General features: G+C 38.6%; 1 protein-coding gene across 9 annotated transcripts in view; it reads left to right on the top strand.

Moving 5' to 3' along the window:
- PALLD (palladin, cytoskeletal associated protein) overlaps positions 1 to 17613 on the top strand; it is a 229050-nt gene that overhangs the window by 82446 nt on the left and 128991 nt on the right. For 8 of the 9 annotated variants that reach the window (XM_068403436.1, XM_068403435.1, XM_068403434.1 and 5 more), the window contains 4 exons: positions 9 to 150; positions 465 to 488; positions 9633 to 9752; positions 10527 to 10869. In XM_068403436.1, the coding sequence (XP_068259537.1) occupies positions 9 to 150; positions 465 to 488; positions 9633 to 9752; positions 10527 to 10869 (629 nt within the window). The remainder of the gene's footprint in view (positions 1 to 8; positions 151 to 464; positions 489 to 9632; positions 9753 to 10526; positions 10870 to 17613) is intronic. The other variant, XM_068403430.1, reaches the window with a different exon arrangement.

Raw genomic sequence — 17613 nt, 5'->3', positions numbered from 1 at the left:
TATTTCAGGAGCTACAAAACTCCACAGCATCTGAGGGACAGGTAGTTGTATTGGAATGCAGGGTCAGAGGACCCCCTCCCATTCATGTTAAGTGGTTTCGACAAGGCGTGGAAATTCAAGATTCTCCAGACTTCAGAATTCTCCAAAAAAGTAAGACTATAGTTTGAAGTGGCTACTTTTGATATGGAGTGGGGAAAGATCACGTAATTAGTCTGTTAGGATTGAGTTTTGGGTAGTGTTCTCTTCCTCACGTTTCAGTGATTATATGGCTAGAAGTAATAATTGAACTGCTGCTACCAACAGACAATTTAAGTCTTCCTTATTTTGTAACATGTCTGCACAGATTCTGTACTTGTCTACAGTATTTCAGTATAGTGTGTTCATTCAGTGTATTGTTGTTTATTAATGTGATCTCTAATACCATTTTTCTTGTTTGCTTCCCCTCCTTATGATGTGATATGCAGAGCCACGATCTGCAACTGAACCTGGTAAGAATCATATGAAAAAATAATCTCTTGATTCACTAGCTCTTTGAGTTTCTACTGAAGCCATAGATAGAAAAGTGTTTCTGCTGAGCATTGGTAATATGAAACCCCCTTAAAGACAATGTTTCTTTATCACACCTTCCATACTCTACACTGTCCTTTACATCAATTCCTTTATTAGTTAAACAGTAGATTCCATTTAGACCAGCAAGGAGAGTCTCACTGCTTAAACTTTGAAGCAAACTTCATTCTCAGAAAATGAGCAACTTGCGTGCTACTGAAGAAAAAGAACAAATCCCACAAAATTCCATTACTCAAATTGTACTTGTAAGAGTTTCATAACACCCAACCACTAAATGCTAGTTTTGCCAATCTGGCTTGCCAGATGTAAAGTGTCTTAAATGCAAGTAAAAGCTGATCCGCAAAAACAAGGGCACATTGAATTTTTCTAGCCTATTCACAAGATAAAAGTCCTAGATTTCAGCAAGCAAAAAGTGTTCTTCCAACCACAGGTTTTCTCTGGCTGCTTCATTTTCCATTTATACATTATTATATGTTGTGGTAGTTTCTTGAATAGTAAGTGGATGCTAAAAGACTGAGAATGTTCTTTTCTTTGGTATTTCTAAGTCAAACAACATGTAGAAGAGAAGACAGTGATAGGGTCTGAGCCTTGCTTTAAGAGGGTGGCTGGTTGTGCTTGAAAATGCTTGAATTTGGAGAGAGTTTTAATTATGGAGTAGAAAGATAAAACAGAAAAGTTTTCTAAGACCTGGGTATTCCCAAGGAATATCTCTGAACCAAAGTACCTTAGCAATGGGGGGATGTTTTAAACTTTAGGGGGTTGCATTGGCAGTCTTTGACTGCAGGCAGAACAGACTTAGCAGCTGAGTGATATTTGTAAAGTAGCAGTGTGGCTATGAGAATATGGACTAGGAAAAAGCAGTGAAGGGTTAATCCTAGGAAAAATGCAGCTTTCTCTTAGCTTTCGTGGAAAGGAGAGGAGGTGAAGAGGGAAAAAGCTTCTGCTTTTCTTTGTCAGTTATTTGCTAATTTTCTTACTGCTTCACAAAATTGTTGTATAACTATTTTACTTCATGACCATCATACATATACACACAAACAGGTATGTGTGCATGTGCACACACACACGCATGCTCTATCCTGACAGTTAATATTATTAATTGTGGTGTGCGGCATCACCACCCCTAGTAACAGCTGATGCCCAAAATACATGTGGCTGAATGATTTGATTTATGGAGGCTTGAAATGTGAGCCATGTGAGGCAAAGAAGAGTGCTGAAAAACTGAATCAACCTCTAATGAGGACTTAACACATGTCTGAGTGGAAACAATTAGCTATTGGTAGTTTATAATCATAACCCAAACTTTAAGGCTTAAAAATTGTAAGTTACAGTACAAAACAGTTTGAGGAGAGTTTCAGTGTTATATCAAGCCTTTGGATATAAAAAGAAATAAAGGAGAATAGATTTGTGTTGAAATATATTCTATTCTGTATCTTTCTTGGAACATTCTCCTGTAACATATATTACAAAATAAGTCCCCCAACTTAGCTGTTTTCTTGAGATCTTTAAAAAAAAATCAGATTAACGGGTTAATTAATGGGGAAAAAAACCTTTCTAGAGAAACTTATTTCCTGTTCAAGTAGTAACACCTTTTCTAGATTTAATCTACCAATGCTGTGAGAATAGTACCTAGTATATCTTGCTTTCTGTTACTAGGAGCTTCTTTTCTACAAAATCACTTGAACTGCATTCACTCTCTCCTTTAACATGATAGAAAGTATCTGAAAGGACTGAAACTTTACGCAAAAGTTTCTATGAAGTCTATATTTACTAGCATATCCTTAGGGCTTTTCTTTTTAACATCTAATTTGAAACTGTTCTGTCAAAACTCACAATCATGAATAATGTTTGTTTGTTTTTGTTAATCTTTTTTTACCCCTCCACGCTCTTTAGGCAACATAATGTGTATAATGGTAGATGAACAAAATATTTTAGAGTAGGATTGCAGTGTTATCTAGTAGAAAGGAGAAGCACTTGTTTACTTGAGACAAAAGCTTCAAATTCCATTGTGTGAACAGTTGAGTACAAAGGAAATCATATATTATGCCTCTTGCTAGAAGATATTTTTTAAAGGACAACTAAGTAATTTTCAGTATTGTTAGTTGCAAGGTTCGTATAGCCCATCTGACAGATATTACTGTGGAATAAGTAAGAATATTCATGATAGTTCACAAAGCTAACAATTTCCTTCCATAACTACTACCTGAAATGGGAAATAGAAGGTGGGATTCTGAGTTCAAAAAGATCATCACTTTGCCAGCCATCTCATATACCTGCACCATCATGTCGATGGTGCTGAATGCTCTCCTTTCCATGTCTGGTTAACTTGAAGACCCTGGGAGAAGATACCTGAAGCCTTCTAAAGAGTACTAGGGAATAGATTTTTACATGAAAGGTTCATTTCTTGAATTTTCACAAGTATAGAAAAGTTATTTAATATCCAGGTATCTCATACCACTCTCAAGGTAGGTGTCAAGGCAAAATACTATTTTGATATCTGTATTGTTGTGGTTTAATAGACATAACAATAGTGAACCCCTGACAGTAGTCTTGTCTTTTTTCAATGCTTGTAAGTCTCTTTTAATATATATTTATAAGTACCTTTCTGCTACCAAAAGCCTACAAAAGACTTTCAGTTTGGTATTTTGTTCTCCCTGGTTTCATTGAGCTAAGTACTACCCCTGTAAGGCTTGTGCATGTATCAGTTCCTACTAAGCCCTATTAAATAATGCGGAGTGTTTTACTCTCCACCAAAATTAATGACAGTGCATTTATTGGCTTATTTGTGTAGGAATTGACTCTGTGCATGCAAAGGGAATGTAAATAAAGTTTGGGCAAAATGTAAATATTTCCTTTTGGCATAAATGATGAGCAGTGTTTTGCGTATTAGTAGTAATACTGGTAAAAAGTAACACTGTTTTTTAGAATGTCATGAAGGATCTTAAAATTTCTACAAGAGGAATCTGGGTGGGTACCAGAAATGTAATAGGTACAGCACTGATTTGTGATGCAATTCATACTCTAAGCAGCCAGACAAAACAATACCTGCAGAGGAAATTGTTCGTAAGCAAACACACAACTGATATTCAGTGCAGATGGTGAATATATGTGCAAGATTGATAGGGGAAACTAACACGCCTATGCTAGATAAGTATTGAGAATTTTAAAAGATGGACATGATTTCTAAAATTTTTTCCAAGTGTATAACTTCTATAGCATTTTATATAAATTGTAACAAGTTGTAGTGTGACTTTAATTGCTGGTTGTCGACCAGAGTCCAATCATCAATAAACACTTTATAGTGCTCAAAAACATTGGTTATCCTTTGCTAGGTCAGTACTAATGATGTAAAAGAAAAATGTTCCATGAACTCACACAGGTAAGAAATTGAAGAAGCAAGGGGGGTTTTCTGGCTACTTTTTTTGGGTACATTCTATCTACCCTAGTGTGTTTTGCACTCCTTTTTCTGTCTAGACAGAAATCAGTTTGCATCACAAATCTCTCCAGACTGCTTTGTGAAGTAATAGCTAGTCAGATTACTTAAAGCCAACATCACAGTTTGTCAAATTACCTGCTCTGTACTTCTTTCTTGGACGTTTTGACTTTATACTGATTGAATCCTTCAAAGAACAGGCTGCCTGAGAATGAAAAATCCCATGGAGTCATTTGCCAGCTGTTGATATTTTGGCCATTACTCAGCTGTCTGGAGGCAGCCACAAACTGTATTGAATTACATTAAAACAATTGTCTAATGGCATGTAAGAAAAAAACTATATGAAGTAATTTTTCTTAAATTGCCAGGGAATTGCCACATCTACATGGCTTTTTTTCCTAAGCACAATACTATGTATGTTCACCAAAAACATCTCAAAAGATAGTCATCACTTCTCTTGGACTGTGCTTTCTTGTTCCCTGTTTGGCTGCTGTGTTCCAGAGTTTCAATTCTAGTAAGTAACTCCCTCAGAAATCCCGCCCCTGTTTCTGCATAATGTTTGAAACTGAAAATATGTGGTAAATGTTACAGAAATACTTACTGCCTACCCACACCAAGAAAATAAGCTTTCTGATAGCTAATGAAATTCAAAACACAAACTTCAGTAGGTCAGCATGCATGTTGGATGTTTGCATTTTTTTAGTGAAAACAAAATAATTATGACTAAAAGTCTGGCCCCCTCTTTCACTGCTGAGCAGCAATGAAGGGCTTGAAGAGAGCAATCTCCAATGAGCTATAGCTCAAGATGCCAAGTTAAGAGAAAAACTGAAAATAAGCTAAAATTATCCTTCATTAAAGGTGGTCTGATCAACCTATGTGCTATTGCTTGTCAATTACATTTTCAGTCGTACTTTGTGCTCCCAAGGTACCTACAGAATTCTGGTCCTGTCAGTGACCCCATCTTAAGTCTGACTGCTACAACTGTCCTTGCTTGTTGATGCTTCAAAGTAAATCTCTGATTTTTTTTATGTACTATGTGATTTTTCGAAAAATAGCTGCTATTCCTCTTCAATTGTAAATATTTAAAGCTTGTTGGGGAACATTAATCATCACAGTTACGTTGCTGAATATGTTAATTTCAGCTTTGATGTATACACCTGACTTAACTTCAAACTACCTGGCTTAGGCATCTACAGCATCATAACTCCCTTAGTGTAAGTTTAGCATAAAATTTTCCTTGACCCTGATAAATGGCTTAATTTCTCCTCAAACCCGAACACTGCTTTACGGAATAAAGTCCATGCTGCCATAGCAGTACTGCTATTTATTGTACCTGAACCGGCTAGATAGCAGCTGTCTTGGGTATTGATTACCTGTGCTGTAACCTAGGTTCTAAAGCTGCATTGTATTGCCCACAATCACTTTTGCTGTTGTTCAGTTTTCTTCTCGGTATTTTGTCAGCACTCTTTGAGATATGTTCAAACATAGTCAGTTCTGTATATCTTTTAAAAACTTGTCTCTTCATTTCTTGAGTGGCCTAAAGCCTATTAAATAAGCCAGAACTGCTGCCTGACTGGGTAAAGGTGTATACAATAGTGATCATCAGAAACAGGTAAATTAAATACTTTTTTCATTGTGTTATTGCAAGTTAAGGCATCTACAGGTCTGCAATACTACCATCTGTTATGCTACTCTGCATATTTGGTTCTTCTCTATTTTCACACTTCCCCATTCTCTTCATATAAAATATACACAGATACCTAGATGAGAAGTTGTTACCTGATGGGCAAATTGCTTTGCCGTTAAACTGTAGTTAGACGTCTGATGGCTAGAGGAACAAGAGGCAGAATAAGAGACAAGTTGTCTACAAGGTGGCAGGGTTGTGTTTGGTTGGATTTTTACCAGGAAACCACCACTGTGACTACCAGCTGTCTTTGTGTAGCAGAAAACTTATGGCTTTGAACCTACATCTATAGAAATAGCTCTGTTCATTGCATCATAATCAACAACTACTAATAAAAGACCGTACTTATTTCCCAGGACTGTATGTCCATTACAGTGGAGGAAGCTAATGATCACATATGGAGATGGAGGTGCAGATATAAGAACTACTCCAACTTTAATTTAATACATAGAAATATTCTGAAGTAAACACATTGCCTGTGATGAAATTTGTTAAAATGTAGGTTTTCTGTTTTACAAAAGATTATTCTTCTTAATGGACTCATGAACCGTAAAGGGAAAGGATTACTCTGTAAAATGTAATATTCTTTCTAAATAACTGACAAAATCATCAAGTACTTGCATGCCTAAGCATTTTACATGTTTCAGTGAACAGAATGCTTTTGTATTCATTTAGTCAAGTGTTAAATATGTTTCAAGGCCCTGAGAACAGCATTTCAGAGCTGCTTTCTGGAATGCATTTTTGTGATGAAATTATTTGTCAGCTGATGATTACTGGGAAGTAGAACAGACGTTATTTACTTCAAATCATCAGATTCTACGTAGCACAGTAAAAGAAAGAAAAATAATTACATAAGTCAGAATGTAAAGCTAGAAAAATACCCAGAGCACTATGCATCCAGAGTCTGTTATGGAAATCTTTAAAGAACATTTCTTTTGTCAAATTAGTATTTATTTCTATGCTTTCCACAGTAGTAAGCCTTTTAACAAGGATCTGGAGGTCAGTGGTTCTCGGTTTGAGGGGAGCAAAATTGGTACATTGGCACTGTGTTGCTCGCACATGCTTTTTGCCCAAGTTGCCTTTTGATTAGTTCTTGCGTTTTTCTTATGTTTTCAGTTTAGCCAGTTCTTTCATGATTGATTATAGAATCATAGAATGGTTTGGGTTGGAAGGCACCTTAAAGATCATCTAGTTCCAACCCCCCTGCCACAGGCAGGGACACCTTTCCTCTAGACCAGGTTGCTCAAAGCCTCATCCAACCTGGCCTTAAACACTGCCAGGGAGGGGGCATCCACAACTTCTCTGGGCAACCTGTTCCAGTGTCTCACCACACTCACAGGAAAGAATTTCTTCCTAATAGCTAATCTACTCTCTTTCAATTTAAAATGGTTCCCCCTCGTCCTGTCACCACATGTGCTTGTAAAAAGCCCCTCTCCAGTTTTCCTGTAGGCCCCCTTCAGATACTGGAAGGCTGCTATGAGCTCTCCCCGGACCCTTCTCTTCTCCAGGCTCAAGAGCCCCAACTCTCTCAGCCTGTCTCCATAGGAGAGGTGCTCCAGCCCTCTGATCATCTTCGTGGCCCTCCTCTGGACTCGTTCCAACAGCTCCATGTCCTTCTTATGTTGGGGGCCCCAGATCTGGATGCAGTACTCCAGGTGGGGTGTCACAAGAGCAGAATAGAGGGGCAGAATCATCTCCCTCGACCTGCTGGCCACGCTGCTTTTGATGCAGCCCAGGATACAGCTGGTCTTCTGTCGTAGTTTGCTCATCCAGCTGAGAAGACGGAGTTTTAAACTCTGATTATTTTCATCACTAATTTACTTTCAATTTCTTTTACGAGGATTACTGCAATTTACCATGTATAAGTTTCAAATATACTGCTTCAGTAAACAAACTACATCATGGTAGAACCTGTTGGAATTCTTTTATCACTGAAGAGTGAAGATCAGCTCTTCTCATGTGATTGTTTTACATACTTAAAAAACTGAAAGAACGTTATGCATTAATTAGCTCTGCTATTTGGAAAACAGGAATTTTGCTGGTTGTTATATTTTTGTAGTACCTTTGCCCTCATTCAAACAGCAGTTCTCAGCATGATGGGAGTGATTTTCTTCTGCAGTCCTGAAATACCCAGCTTTCAGAATTCTGCTGTTAAATGAACAGGAAACTAGTACGCTGCATGTATCAGATTGCATCCCCAGAGTCAGTTCAATCCAGAAGTACGCACGTGTGGTTAACAATATAACTTCAACTGCTCACGACACACTAAGACTCTAAAAAAAGCTGATCTCAGTAGTTTAAAAACTAGCTTGTGTTACCCATTACTTTCCTGATAAGACCTTTCATGAGTCATTAATCTTCATCTGGGTCAGATAAGATCCAACGTGCTACAGTATTACCAGACATGCCTCTTGCAGCTACACAGAATTACTGGTTTGTGTTGCCAAAAAAAAAGCATGTTCTGCTGTCTGAAAAACAACTCTGTGCCAAATATTTAGTTAGTCATTCATTTTTAGCCCATTTCCAGTACAGGAAGCCTTTGGATACATTGTCATTTATAATTGGAAAAATTCTGTAACTTTTTTATTATCTCTCCAAACAAGACAGTGGTCTGCCATTCCACAATGAAAATATAGAAAGAAAAAAAAAAAAACCTATTAGAAAATGTTTTCCTTCTTTGAACTAAAAGAAGTAAAGCTTACCTTACTGAACCTCTTCTACAGAATAACTTTCATGTGAGAGTTATTGGAGTCTGAAATATTTTTCCTCACTTTTCAGTTTGTTTTTATTAGCTGTATTCCATTGATTTTGTGATAATATGCGGGATTCCGTGTAAATGTCCAAAATGCAAAGGCCTTTTTTTTTTTCTTTTTAATGAAACTGAAATCTATAAAACACCCCTGCTGTGGTTTTGAGACTAGAAAATGAGCATAAGCAAAAGAAACATTGTCCAGCTCTAACATTATCTAAGTATGTTGTGTAAATACTACGATTATTTAGATTAGCTATACTGTGAGTTTTTAAAAAGATCAGAATACTGTTACAAGTAGAGATAAAATAAAGTGACTTTGAAGAATCTGGAAAAAATATGTCTAGATAATTAAATGTGCCCATTGTAAACGGATGGAATTGATCTAGAAAACATTACTGTGAGACTCAACCTGAAATAGGAACGGTCCTGCCTTCACACAAGTTTTCCGACTGAGGCCCTGGTATAATCAAAGCATATGCTATGGCATATCAAAGTAGAACGAACAGATTTCAAACAGCCAGAGAATGTCTGTGTCACAGCATTCTGAAGAGTTTCTGGGGATGCTGTTTTGTCCTATATTTTCAATTTATCCATTCTCACTCCTGTGCAGACAGAGACAGAAATTATCTTCCCAAACTCTGCATAAGGGGAATATTTATGAATCCAGAGTTTTTAGTTCTGGACAGTTTACACAGAAAAGTTAATTGGAAGTGATGGCAAAATACATTTTGGTTTTACTGGGAACAGGATTTGATCTGAAATGTTGCACTGAATACAGAAAACTTTGGGGAAAGAAGGAATGACATGACATTCATATTGGGGGTGTTATTTAGAGACTGCAAAAGAGTTTGCAAGTATTAATTGTGTATGGAAAACCGTACATTGATTTGTATGAATTAGTACTATCCTGCATAAAAATTAAAATAGTGAGTGTGTAAAATGACTGCACAGACTTGTGACTGCAAAATTACTCTTCAAGACAGGCCCCTTTTGAAAACTTAGCTTGGTGAATTTACTTGTTTTAGATACAAAGTGATTTTCATTAAAGCCATTTGTGTTGGAAGCTCTTCTGCAGTTCTGCCAGCATTTCTTTGTATAAGGAGCGCTTTCTGGTGTCCTTCTAACATAAAATGCAAAAACATTACATGGTACTTTAAATAGTTTATGATGCCATTTATTTTTCTGTTTATTTCCAGAAGAGATATGTACCCTTGTAATTGCAGAAACTTTTCCTGAAGATTCAGGACTTTTCACATGCACTGCAACAAATGAACATGGTTCAGTAACAAGCAGTGCGCAACTAACTGTCTGCTCAGGTATGTGACGAAGGGCAAGAAGAATTTTTAAACATAGATCTTAGATAATTAATTTACCTGTGAAGTATATCAGTCTGCTTCCCTGTAGAAAAGGGTTTCTGTAAGACAGGATTTTGTCAACCTCAGAGCACTCATATAAAGCAAGCTGAATGTTTTTATTGGCTCATTTCCTAGTTTAATATTTTTATTCATGTAAAATACATTTTTATAGTGTCTGCCACAAACCTGGCAAATTTTTAAGCATTAGGGTTCTGAGACTAGATGGCAGCAGAGGAAAATGAAAGCAGATGAAATTATGCTGCCAAAGGTGGCATATGACTTTTGTAAAATAAAAAACTGTGACATGGTATGTTTAGTTTTGTAGTATGTTTACATACATATTGTTGTGGAACACACTAACCTAGCTGCCATTGCAAACATGCCATGTATACATACATTCTTCAGCGTTTTTAAATTATTTATTCTTAAATGATGCTGAGACTCCAGGAAGAGGAAATGCTTTTTCAGCTGTTGTTGTGGCTGGATTCCTGAAACAGATTTAGAGGGATCTGTAAGGTTCCTTTTTGTGCCTTTTGCATGGGGCAAAGTCAGAAAATGAATAGGCAGTCATGTATCTAATTCAGCATAAATTATCAACAGGAGGTCTAGAAATATATCTGCACAGAACCAAAGAGATCTCACCTTTAACAAACTGAAAATACAGCATGTATGTACCATGTACCATATTCTTAGTCTATGGCTTGTCAGAGAGACATTCTTTTTGATTTCTTTTAGCCAACTCAGAAAGATCTAGTCAAGAATCACTGACAAGAGAATCCAACAGTGATGATTTCCATCATTTCCCACCACTTCCTCCAGTTGAAATTAGCTCTCTTGAGTGTCCTCCTAAGAAAAATACAGAGACCCACCAAGCAAACAACACTGAGTTGAGGTCTGGTGTGACAGCCCTTCAACTACAGCTCAATTTGTCTGAGGAAAAAACAAATGGCATCCATCCCATTCATGGAGTAAATGGAATGATTAACAGCAAGCCAATTGGTGATAAATCCATCCCACCTCCAGCTGTCTTGCTTTCACCCACAAAGGAGCCACCACCTGTGCTTGCCAAACCAAAGCTGTGAGTATTTTTTTGTTTCCTATAAACTTGACATTTCTTGAAAGCAGATTTTTGCCTGGAACAATTTAGTGTTAGACAAATAGTGGACAATGACTGTGCCTGTCCCTTGAACAATCTTCTTACTGGTGTGATTTATGTCCCAAAGAGCTGAACACAAGAGAGAATTGTGTTCTTTCTCATATTGCGACATCAAATGGAATTACATTATGTAGACCAAATTCTATAGAAAGATCTAAGATGAGGTCACAAAAAAGAAAAAAGTGATAATGGCTGTTGCTCTTAGTCACTGTAACTAAATGTCATAGTGGCCTGGGGTTCTTGCATGCTATTCCTGTTTCAACACTGGTTAGCTATCCTTATTCTGAATGTTCTTGGTTTTGTGTAGTCAGTGGATATTCAGATGTGTAATGTTTGTATTCTCTCTTACATTATGTTTATATATAACATGTAACTCATTCTACTGTCAGCCAAATTACAATAGCTCTTTTATAACTAAAAATCTGAAAATGGAAAGCTCAAGGAGAGGAAAGAGAAATAAGTGGAAAAAATGGTAGTAACATTTTTACCTTATGTTAGTGATGATACCTTACTTATGCAAGAGTGATCTTATGCTGACTGTTAACTTACAGCAAGGAATTTCTTGAATTTTTCCATCTCCCTCAAGAATTTTGAGTGCGACGAAGGAACTAAAATGCTATTTTATTTGCATCAATAGTCAGAAGGGATTATTAATTATAAAAATGTGTTTAAAAAGCAGCATGAAATATGGCCTTCAAGCTTAGCAAGGTCATTTGCTTAGTTACATGTTTTCACAGGATAACTTGCAAAATATAACAATGCTGTTCTTTTAGCAGTCGTGCTGATTTTAAACACGCAAAAACGCATGCTTGAGGCAGCAAGCCAACAGGGTTCCCTTTCTGCAGTCACTACTTTTTTCTTTCTGTTGCTCTTTGTCATTCTAAGCAGTTTCTGACAACTGTAGAAGGGAAGGAGGAGTGGAAGAAGTAGAAAGACATAGAGGGTGGAATAACAGTGTGTATGGTGGTGATTGTATGTATGGGAGGGAGGTTGCTGAGGATGGCAACTTGAAGATGACACGTGTAGTGTGCCAGGTGGTCCTGTACCCAGCACATCTGTTGCAAGACCCCTTTGTGAAGAAAGGAGATAGCAGCTCCATCAGAGAAGTAAAAAGCAAATTTCACCCCAGAGCTTTCTTTCCCAGAAGTGTGGTTGCCCTAGAGACAGGAAAGAAGGCTGTGTAAGACTTTCCATTGTATAATGTTCGTTGCTACTTGTGCAAAATTGGTTTTGTTTTTAAACATAGAGTCAACATATAAACAGAGGTGAGCATTGTATACAATGATGTGAGAGGGATGCTATTATGAGAATCCTTTCGGTTGCTGATGTCCAAACTGATGACCTTGGACTCCCTAGTGCAATTGCATTTGAGTCCTGTATTTTGCCATTAACAACACTTGATGCACAAAAGACTAATCTTGATTGCAGTCAAGATACAAATTTTGCTTGGCCAAAGCCAGTGTAAGTGTACACTGCTGTCAGAAATTGAAATCTGGCTTTCCCCTCAGACAAGTATTTTGCTCCCAAGCATAGTGATAGCATAAGAAAGGGAAAGGGCGCTAACAGGAGGAGGAAAAGGAATGTTTGGCTGCAGAGACTTGAAATCAGCTTTCAGCATTTGGGAAACTGCATCCAGAGTCAAAGCTAACAAAACAGTTGCATTAAAAATAGCTGAGTACTAAAGAAGCTATTTCTGCCATGAGAGTGATCCCTCTTCAAGAGCACTCATCTATGGAGTTGTATCTGTTCATAGAGTATTAGTATCTGATGACAGAAGCAGCATATATTAGCAATGACATACAGCAAACATGTTCATTATAACCTTTTTTTTTAATTATTTAAACCTCTAAAGTAATGTTGGCTATGTAGAAATCTTGAAGCTTCTGAATATCATTAGTGAGTTTTATTTTTGATGAAGACTGACTCTGATTTAAATTTCCTAAAGAACCTTTTCTTTTCTTTTCAAGCTTATCTTAACTCATAAATTACTTAACAGGTTTATCTGTGAGCTCTCTGAAAATGGTTTATTCAGTCAACACTAAAAGTAATTCCAAAGAATTTGGGAATGATGGGCTGGTTTTGGTTTGGTGTTTTTTTTAATTAGTATTTTTTTTAGTTTAACAGGAAGGAGAGACTGCGTACCTCCTTGAGGTATGAAATACATTTGCACCTTGGCAATGCAGCTGTAACCAACACCTATAAATACTGATTTACCACAATTCAGCCCAATGAAAGAGCTGGCATGCTACTGTAGTTGTTTTCAGGCTTGAAGAGTGTTTTTAAAGTTCTACAAAATGCTCAGTTTGTGGTTACAGTCACTTAAGTAATCCTTAAACCATAATATTTGTTGTTGCCTCAGTCTAGTGCTGAGAATATTTAAAACAGAGTTTAATATGATACTATACAGAATTTTCTGGGAAAAGTATATACAGAATTAACTGGGAAAGCAGTCAACACCAGATATTTTGCTAACATGGAATTTAGAAGACAATAATGCTAAATATGATTAAAATGCACAATATTTTATCATGCCTTGTTTGCAACATGAGTTTATATAGACAAGAGAGGAAGAACTGTTGAACAGAGATCAAAAAACCCCAGATTTCTGCACTTCTGATCTCTGCTGCTGTGACCTATTTGAGGAGGTCGACCTATTAGTGTGCATTGGACTTTTCCAGGCAATATTGGTGTAATGCACAGATGAACTTTCAGAAATGTCCCCATACATGTATGGCATTTTCAGATACTTTGCATCTCTCAAAATTAGGCAAATAAATGTGAATATTAATGTCAGTATGTAGCCTGTGTGGGAAAGTGATGCCTTAAACCCCTCATAACTCTCACTGTGAATGTATGGAAAAAAGGCAGGACACTGTTCTGTAGAACTGTATGTAACACGTCCAAATGAAGAACATTCAAGTGGCTTAGTACTACTATTATTTTTCTATGTGTCTGTTAAAGCAGTAACAGAAAAGAAGATGGTATTCATATGGTTACTGGATGTACCTACGTATGTGATATTAGTTGGCTTTGTAACAAGCTATCAGTTCAAGGTTCGCAGATTCAATATGACTACAGTGTGGTGCCAGAATTTCCTGACCAGAGAGCTTCTCTTCAGATGGCTACTGTTTTATCCCTTTGTGTTGGAGTATAGTTCCAGACTGTCATATACAATGATCAGAAAGAGTATTAGCTTAGTAGGAGTCATTCTCTTCCATGCTTCTCCCTTGCAGGTGCAGAGAGCAACTGTAGATATTGATAGCCTTCTTTCTATAGTTAATCCATTAACATAAACTCAAAACAAGCCAGTAGGAAGTGACATGCTTGACACCTTTAAAATGAGCCCCTGCACAATGATCAACATTTTTTTTCTCGCATTATTGTGAGAAGTAGTATTCTGCATGGGCATGCGTCACGTATGCTGTGAAGATGAACGGACAGAATTCCTGACTTCCATCTCACCCAGTTCTCTTTGACATTGTTTTTTTGCAATGAAAATGAAAGGCAGGCATTAATTTTGTAAAAAGAATATCTGTTAAAAGTGAAAAGCAGTAAGATATAATTTTTTGCAGTTTATGAAGTTGTTGATAATCATTATTTCCTTCAACAGACATGGCTATATTGTTTCCTGTTTTTTTCTGAGATTTTTGGGGTTTTTTTAAAATGTGTTCAAAAGACTTAGTTTTTTAAATAATACACAGAAGAAATTAATCATAATTAAAAAGATATCAAGCAGTTTATAAGTGACATCAGTGTCACGGTTTAAAGCTGGGCCAGTTATTAAACCTGTGGCAGATGCCCTCTGTTATCCCCCCCCCCTCCCCCCAAAGGGAAAGGGAAAGGGAAAAGGGAGAGAGGCTTCCGGGTTGGAAAGTTAAAACAGTTTTAATAAACTATAATAATGAAAAAAAAAAAAAATATAATAATAATAATAGAAATAATCAAATATATACAAATATATATACAAAACCAAGATTGAGCTCCCCTGAAGTCAGCCACGTCACCACCGGCACTGCAGGGCAGGCTCCGGGAAGGCCCAGGCTGGGCCTAGCAACGGTCGAGAGCTGTATTCAGGGATGCACGGATCGGGATCGGGGGCAGCAGGAAAACAGACGGAGTCCTCCTTGGACACCGGCCATAGCAGAAAGGGCGCGACCCTCGTGATTCCCCCCCCTTTATACCGAGAATGACGTGTGTGGGATGGAATACCCTCGTTGGTCAATTTTGGGTCACCTGCCCTGTCTGCTCCCCACTGCAGCTGCAACCCCCCTTCGGCTTTTCACTTGTAAGCAGTGAGGAATTCAGCAGTGACCTTGGTTTCTCTAAGAATAAGTACAGCAAGAGCCTTACTGCACAACATCCCTACCGGTGCCTCAGCAATAACTACAAACTTCGGGCGTTATCAGTCTTGGAGGCAGACACTGTCTGCAAACATGCAGTTACTTAGAGGAGACTTAGCTGAAAGCAAAAATCACTGAAAGGAAAATCGGCCTGGTTTAGGCCAAACCAGGACATTCCACCCCTTATTCCATACCATTCACGTCATACTCAGATCACCACTAACTTTTCATTTTAAAATATATACAGATAACATTAGTTTATGATTCATCTCTATACAGAAAAAAAAAGTTCATCAAGTTCATTTAGTTCAGGATTGTGGGTTTCCATCTGGCTAGGAGTCTCCCAGGGTAGAAAAGATGGTATGAGCTTTGTCACAGTTCGTGCCCACGGGTTGCAGGTTAAAGATGTCAGTCTCGAGGAGGTTACTGGACGCCACTTGCAGCTAGCTCCGGTCTCATCACCACTGCTTCAACCTGAAAGACACTTATGAACACTGTTAGTATTATGCAGCAATTAACATCATGCAGTTCAGAATTAAGTATTCTCACCCAAGATCAGATCACCTTCAGGGACACATCGGACTCCACCATCCTGCAGCATCACCCACCAAGTACATCCAGGTCCTTGAGCAAAAGCAATCCCATGAATGGGTTTACCTTTGCCCGTAGCAGGAAGAACCCAGACAGTTTTTCCCAACAGATTCCTTTCATGCACCACAGGGACTTTATCCCCTTCTACTGTATGTAAAAGGTCTGACTGAGCAGGGCCAGCTCGGTTGATAGATCCTCTGGTGTTGACTAGCCAGGTAGCTTGTGCCAAATGCTTATCCCAGTTTTAAAGGTTCCACCTCCCATTGCTTTTAGGGTAGTTTTTAACAGCCCATTATACCGTTCAACTTTCCCAGATGCTGGTGCATGATAGGGGATGTGATATACCCATTCGATGCCATGCTCTTTGGCCCAGTTATCTATGAGACTGTTTTTGAAATGAGTACCATTGTCCGACTCAATTCTCTCTGGTGTGCCATGTCGCCACAAAATTTGCTTTTCAAGGCCCAGAATAGTGTTCCGGGCAGTGGCATGGGGCACAGAGTATGTTTCCAGCCATCCGGTGGTCGCCTCCACCATGGTAAGCACATAACGTTTACCCTGGCGGGTTTGAGGGAGTGTGATGTAGTCAATTTGCCAGGCCTCCGCATATTTATATTTCAACCACCGTCCCCCATACCACAAAGGTTTTAACCGTTTGGCTTGCTTAATTGCGGCGCATGTTTCACAATCATGGATAACCTGTGCAATAGAGTCCATAGTTAAGTCCACCCCTCGGTCACGAGCCCATCTGTATGTTGCGTCTCTCCCTTGATGACCTGAAGTGTCATGAGCCCACCGAGCTAAAAATAGTTCACCTTTATGTTCCCAGTCCAAATCTATTTGGAACACTTTAGCAGCCTGATCTGCTTGTTGGTTGTTTTGATGTTCCTCAGTTGCCCGACTTTTAGGTACGTGAGCATCTACATGACGTACCTTCACGACTAGTTTCTCTAGCCGAGCAGCAATATCTTGCCACAGTTCAACAGCCCAAATAGGTTTACCTTTACGCTGCCAGTTGCTTTGCTTCCACTGTTTTAACCACCCCCACATGGCATTTGCCACCATCCATGAGTCAGTATAAAGATACAGCCTTGGCCACTTTTCTCGTTCAGCAATGTCTAAAGCCAGCTGGATGGCTTTTACCTCTGCGAATTGACTTGATTCACCTTGTCCTTCGGTGGCTTCTGTGACTCGTCGTATGGGACTCCATACAGCAGCTTTCCACTTCCGATGCTTTCCTACAAGACGGCAGGATCCATCGGTGAACAGGACATACTGCTTCTCATCCTCTGGTAGTTCATTATACGGTGGGGCTTCTTCAGCACGTGTCACCTCCTTTTCTGGTGGCATTCCGAAGTCTTTGCCTTCTGGCCAGTCCATAATCACTTCTAAGATTCCTGGGCGATTAGGGTTTCCTATTCGAGCCCTCTGTGTAATTAATGCAATCCATTTACTCCATGTAGCATCAGTTGCATGATGAGTAGTAGGAACCTTACCCTTGAACATCCAGCCTAGTACTGGTAATCGGGGTGCCAGGAGAAGCTGTGCTTCAGTACCAATTACCTCTGAGGCAGCTCTAACTCCTTCATATGCTGCCAGTATCTCTTTTTCAGTTGCGGTGTAATTGGCCTCAGAGCCCTTGTATCCTCGACTCCAAAAACCTAGGGGTCGACCTCGAGTCTCCCCTGGCACTTTCTGCCAGAGGCTCCAGGTAGGACCATTGTCCCCAGCTGCG

The sequence above is a fragment of the Nyctibius grandis genome, chromosome 6 (genome assembly GCF_013368605.1).
Source record: "Nyctibius grandis isolate bNycGra1 chromosome 6, bNycGra1.pri, whole genome shotgun sequence".
NCBI classification, from domain to species: Eukaryota; Metazoa; Chordata; class Aves; order Nyctibiiformes; family Nyctibiidae; genus Nyctibius; species Nyctibius grandis.
This window is presented reverse-complemented; position numbering and strand designations above follow the sequence as displayed.